The sequence below is a fragment of the Mus pahari genome, chromosome 20 (genome assembly GCF_900095145.1).
Source record: "Mus pahari chromosome 20, PAHARI_EIJ_v1.1, whole genome shotgun sequence".
Lineage (NCBI taxonomy): Eukaryota > Metazoa > Chordata > Mammalia > Rodentia > Muridae > Mus > Mus pahari.
Window position 1 is genome coordinate 44,799,116 of NC_034609.1, and position 6,344 is coordinate 44,805,459.

General features: G+C 52.6%; 1 protein-coding gene across 2 annotated transcripts in view; it reads right to left on the bottom strand.

Moving 5' to 3' along the window:
• Zcchc14 (zinc finger CCHC-type containing 14) overlaps positions 1-6,344 on the bottom strand; it is a 55,252-nt gene that overhangs the window by 9,322 nt on the left and 39,586 nt on the right. For both annotated transcript variants that reach the window (XM_021220218.2, XM_029532405.1), the window contains exons 4-8: positions 3,843-3,914; positions 2,591-2,700; positions 1,740-1,834; positions 1,600-1,654; positions 909-1,191 (exon numbers count right to left, since the gene is read on the bottom strand). In XM_021220218.2, coding sequence (XP_021075877.1) covers positions 909-1,191; positions 1,600-1,654; positions 1,740-1,834; positions 2,591-2,700; positions 3,843-3,914 — 615 coding nt within the window. The remainder of the gene's footprint in view (positions 1-908; positions 1,192-1,599; positions 1,655-1,739; positions 1,835-2,590; positions 2,701-3,842; positions 3,915-6,344) is intronic.

A 6,344-nucleotide genomic window follows, 5' to 3' on the forward strand; every position in this document is an offset into this window, starting at 1 on the left:
ATTTTTTTCCCCCCAGCAAATCACCTTCTGCAATTTGGTGAGGAGAAATCTAAAAAGAAGGCACTGTCCAGAAGAAATGGTGAACTCACAGCCTGACCCCCAGAACAACTGGCCATACATCTGGCTTACCACATTACAGCCAGCTGCGGGCGGGCCTCAGTCCCCTCACCATAACGCTGAGTAGAAAGTACAAAGACAAATGGCAGGAAAAAATCTCTTGTTAATATTCATGGCCTGAGCAGCCGGCATCGCAAGCGCCTCCCACTGTCTACAAAGCTCCATCTCCAGGTTTAACAAACAAGTGGAGTTTTAGATGGGCGGAGCTGTTAAGAGTCATCCTGTCCAGCAGGGGGAGGAGACTTCAAATACCTCATGCAGGAATCCCTTAGCTTAGGCTTAGAAAACGCCAGCATGCACTCCTAGACAAAGCTGCCCACGGAAACACGGCTCTCTGAGCAGGCCCGTTCTTCCAAGACCTCAGGTCCAATCATTAAATGCATTAATTGGTTGTCTGAGTCCCACTTGCTTGTGTCCCTGTAAGCTGGCCACACCGAGACATTAGCTGTATTGGAGGCACTTTAAAGAGGAGGAAACGGTATCTGAATGAGCTTTGGCCAATCACACCCTTGAGGGATGGAGCCATTTCAAGTCATAGAGTTCCTGGTTTGTCAAGACCTGAAACATCTAGAAAAGCTATTAAAAGCTATATTATATAAAGTCTTGCTTTGACTGCAGGTTGGGAGTGAAATACTAGTCCCCTCTGACACCAAGCCATGTGGTCACCACCCAAGCTCTTCCATGTTATGGCCTCTAAAAGCCTTACTTGGCCCCTCTAGGAATGAGGACAGGGCACAGGCTACTAGAGGAATACCAAGCCCCTTGTGTGACCCTCTGAGTAGCCAACATACCTTCTCCATGGTGAGCTGTTTAAAGACAGGGTAATACTTGTGCAAGCGCAGCTTCCTAAGCCAGTCTAAAATCCCGTTCTGCTCCTGGGGCTGAGGGGCCTGCAGATTGGAGGGCATCAGGATGGTAGGCGAGTTGTCCACTTGGGTCCGGTATGCCAGCGCTGAGCCTGTGCCCCCTGCGTGGGAGCAGTGGGGCAGGGAGGCAGAGGTGCTGGCTGAGTGCTGCAGGTGGTGCTGGGTGCTGCTCTGTGAGGATGGGATGCCGGCCACGCCACACACAGGCCTGCAGGACAGGGGACAGTGAGTGGCACCAGGAGCTTAGAGGTATGCTGTGCTGGCATCTGGTGCTTAGCTCACAGCACACCTGGGGTCTTGCACTACGTCCACCACCACAACATCCCTCCCCACAGCACACTGTCCACAGGGACATTCCTGTGCCCGTGTGCCGTGTGTGTTCGTGTGCACCAGAGATTCAACTGGGCTACCTGGTTCTTTCACTTCGAAGGAACAAAATGGTACCCGTGGATCATGAGTTCAAACAAGCTACCCAGCAATGAAAAGACCATAAACTGGGCTCCTTCCACCCAATCCCTCTCCTGGCACTATCCGAGCTGTAAACCAAGCAGCTCCAAGAGCAGCTGCCCACACACAGGAGTGCTGCTGAGCATGCCGGTTAACAAGGGCCACTAACCTTCCAGCCACACCCATCATGGCACCCACTTTAGGAAGGGAGGGGTTGCCAGGACCTACAAGGTAGAAGAAAAGGGTCACAGAAACTTACAGACAATGATAACAGAACTTTGCTTATGTTTAACCATGTCACAAACTTACTTGGACTTTGGAGCTGTTGGGAGGGAGATGAAGTACTGAAGAACTTCCTAATGTGATCGTGCTTCAGCGTATGAGAAGGGGCTGATGCCAAGAACCTGCGGAGTAACACAGCAGCTGTCAGCATTGAAACAAAACAACTGACATTGGGAGAATCTGAAAACTTCCTCCCCGGGCCTGACACTTCTGGCATTCACTCCATTTGTTCAGTTCCTCTCAAGTCCTTTTGCAGTAAAAGACTCGAGCTCTCCAAGAGCTGTGACACAAGCACTGGACCCCTAGAGTCCCTGAGTCGGCTGGAACCAAGTCACAACATGAAAACACTGGTGTCAGAGCCCAGGCAGGACCGTGGCTTCTCACACACTAGAGAAGCAGCCGAGGTCATAGCTGCGGTAGTAGAATGTGTATCCAGCATACACAGAGCCCTGGGTTCCATCCCTCACACCACATAAACTGTGTGTAGTGAGCACGTGGGACCCAAGGCCTTGGGAGATAGAAGCAGGATCACTAATGCAAGGCCTTCCTCAGTCTCAAAACAAAAAACCTAACAAAACAGTCCCACTGAGTCTGAGCATGGCATGCACCACTGTGTGGGGCATGGTGACGACTCAGGGAGCCTGCCTATCTTCACTCTGACACAGAAAAGCTTTTAACCACTCAGCACAGCTGATGGCTTACATCTCAGGGAGCAAGGCTCCACAACAGGTACAACATTTGATTCCTTCACCTCATTCTCACCTTACTCTAAGGTTGTCCATGTCCTTCAGATCCTCACAACAGAGAGTGCTGGAACAAGGGACAAGCCCACACCAGAACAGCCACAGCCACCTGGCTAAGAGCCTTATTTTATTTACCTTAGGCCTGCTTCCAAATCAACGTGGTTACGCTCCACATAGAAGGAATCTGGGCCAGCCAAGCAAGGAATGAGTTTGTCCAAGTTCTCTTCAGGGCAGAGCTGGGATAACTGAAAGACAGGACAAGGAAGGTGAGTGTCCGTGGCGGCGGTGGCAGCAGCAGTAGCCTGCCTCCGCAACCCCTGCAGTAGGACAGTTCGGACCTTTCCAGCTCCTGTGGCTCTGCAGCATGCAAGACTCCCGTCCCACCACAGGCAAACCAAGCCCCACAATCTGTTCAACTTTCCCTGAGTCTAACATAATGTGAGCCACAGGGCCAGGTCCTGACCACAACCTAAACAGGAACCAGGCCTCCAAGAGAAGCGCAGACTCTTTGATGCCATGCCATGGTCAGCACAGATGGGGTAAGATGGGTATATTCCACACATGGCCACTATACAGAGGCAGAGCCACCAAAGGTGGCACAGTACCCGGGGACAGACCTAAAGAGCTTTAGGGGAGAGACTGAGTACTCGTGGCCCAGTGTGTATAGAAAGGCCCAGTTTCCCAGGCAAGCAATGCTCTGGAAGAGAAGAGAAGAGTAAACGTCCTCTGGCCTGGGAGCAAGGACATGAAACCCTCACGGGTACAGACCCTCACGGATGCAGGACTTACTTCACCAGGAAGGGCTGGGGTCTGACGAAGTCTAGTCTCCAAAACCCAGGCATGACAGCCCTGTGTCTAGGACCAGGAGCAGGACAGGCGAGTGGAGAGCCCTACTCTTACCCTTACCAGAAGTCTAACACCAGGCAATGGGCACTGGTGACCATGAGAGAGTGCACAAATCGGAAGGCGTCCTCTGCCTCAGTGCACGGGGACTGTGAGAGCTGCGTATGAAGCAAGGCTCTATAAAGTCCTCCAATACTCCAGGTAGCTCAAGACCCAGGAGACAGCAGCCCATCAAAGAAGTCCCAGAGCCAGCTGTGCCTGCCTAGACTGACCCACGGACCTCACTGCTGGCCTGGGGAGAGATGAGTTCCCACTATAGACATATTTCCTCAAGAGTCTACAGCCCTCCAAAGATAATGCCTAAGATTTGATAAACACCTCAAAGACATGAGAAAATATAGGTCAGGAAGCCAACTGCCAGTGTCAAGAGGAGACTATAAAGGTGGCTCATACTTGTGATCCCAGAGCCTCTCTGCAGACTGTCATGGCTAGCAGAAGGACAGACACCAATCATGTCACCCTAGAGAGGCCTTGATCATCTTACCTTTGAAATAAATTCAGTCACTTCTGAGGAAGACTTAGTTACTGATGTTATTGAAGAATCAGACCATAAGACCTTAAAAACAAATAAACAAGTCTTACAAATCAGATGCCACACACTCAGAGTCTAACTGTCCAGGGCTCATTGCTAGTAACTGCTGCCTGGGAAAGGGGTTCACTCACACTTAGGTGCATTCACACACCACTGAGTCACTAGACCACAGGGGTCACTCCTAAGGATGCTGCTTGCCATAGTGCATGTGATGCTGGACACAGCATCAAGTCACAGAAATCAGCCTCTGCATCTGGAAGCAGGTGTCTGTGCCACATGGGTGCTGTGGCTTCATAAGAACCCGAGCCCAAGGCAGGCTTGGGCCCTCAGCCTCTGGGAGGTGATCACGGTTTGATGGCAGAAGCTGCACACGCCTGTGGGCTTGGCACTGCTGTAAGCCATAGCTCTGCGGCCAACACGGTCTTCAGCACTGGCTGAGCTCTCCTGTCTCCCTTCTGACTGCAACATAACTAGGCTCACAGCAGTGCTGTGCAGCCTGAATGAAGCTACTTCTGCTGGTGTGTGTGTGTGTGTGTGTGTGTGTGTGTGTGTGTGTGTGTGTGTGTTTACTTGGGGGAGGGGAGTGGTCTGTGCAAAAAACAGTATTCACTTAGAAAGGCAGGCACAGAAGGCTTGAGGAGTAGGTTGACTGGGAGACAAAAAACACAAATTTTGCCTAAAAGCCGTAAGTCACTGCCCAAAAGGGACACATCACACTTAGCCTGGTATCCAATTCCTTCCCTGTATTCCTGAGACCTCCACCCCTGACCTGAGAGAGCCACAGGAAATGGAGAGGCCCAGTGACTTCACAGGTGGGGCAAATCCAGTCTGAGCTAGCTGCTGCCAGAAGCATGGCTTCCATCCTGACTTGTGTGCACTTGTCCTCTAACAATCCCTAAGCGTGGCCCATATCCACCCTGACATTCCAGATTTGAGGTAAAATCTTGAGTCACCCAAAGCCTTAAGTAGAAATGGCTGGCAACCTGTTTCTAGCAGGAGTCTTTCCTTCCACATCCATCCCACAGGGTGCATCGAACCCAAGGAAAGCACGAAGCCCACAGGGAAACAAGGGCAACAGGACAGTCATGCTGAAAGCAGCACTCCAACCCTGCCACAGCATGGCTGTGCCTGTGTGTGTTCTGAAGTCCCCTGCCACGACACAGCTGTGCCTGTGCGTGTTCCAGGGTCCCCTGCTATGACACGGCTGTGCCTGTGTGTGTTCTCTGGTCCTCACTGCAGCCAAGAACACAGACTCGGAGAGTCCCAGGTCAGTCCCAGAGACCTATTGGATTAACTTCCAAGTTGCCTAACTTTGGCCAGGCAGGGCCCAGTGCTGTGCTGGCCTCACCTCACTCGCCCGCCCTCCACTCAGCACAGGTGTAGGAGGAAGACTGGCCACCACAACAGCAGGGAGATTAATACACCTGTATGCGGTACTCATCCACTCAGAGCCAGCATCTGCCATCTGCCTCCAGGAACCCACCCCTTCCCCGCCCCTCCAGTGGGCACCACAGGAGGGATGAGGCACACAGCAACAACTACCTCCTCAAGAGCTGCAGAGAACTCTGCGACGGACCTGACTCTTTCATCACACACGAAAGCCATGGCAGGCAAGCGACACACAGGCTCAGGCCAGTCCCACACACAGCACCTCTATCTAGAGCCACCAAAATGTCATGTGCTTCCTTCTGTACCAGCCAGCGGCTGTGTGTGCTGGAGTCCCCACCAGCACACAAGTTCCTGGGAACAGACACACCCTAAGATCCCCTACTCTACCCAACCTCTCAGACATCTTAAGGAGAACACAGCATGGAGGATGGAGGCTGCAGATGCCAAGAGAACAGGAAGAGCCTGGCTGAGGCAGTGGGGCAGGCAATGGTCTGGCACAGAAGGCAGCACAGGCCCCAGGAAGGACCTGGAGGAAAGCCTAAAGCCAGCAAACCTCCAGACAGACCCATAGCAAACAGAAAAGCTGAGTAGAGACATGATGGCATACTCCTTTAGTGTCAGCACCCAGGAGGCAAAGGCAAGAGGGTTTCTGTGAGTTCAAGGCCAGCCCCGTCTACATAGAAAGTTCCAGGACATTTGACACTACATAGAGAAAGAGACTGTCTCAAATATAAAGTGAAATAGACAGAAGCCATGGCCACCCCACTATCAATGACCAGTGGAGGACAGAGTGACATGTCCAACAGGGGAGGACAGGGGTGGCATGTCCAACAGGGGAGGACAGGGGTGGCATGTCCAACAGTGGAGGACAGAGTGACGTGTCCAACTGGGGAGGACAGGGGTGGCATGTCCAACTGGGGAGGACGGGGGTGGCATGTCCAACTGGGGAGGACGGGGGTGGCATGTCCAACAGTGGAGGACGGGGGTGGCATGTCCAACAGTGGAGGACGGGGGTGGCATGTCCAACAGTGGAGGACGGGGGTGGCATGTCCAACAGGGGAGGAC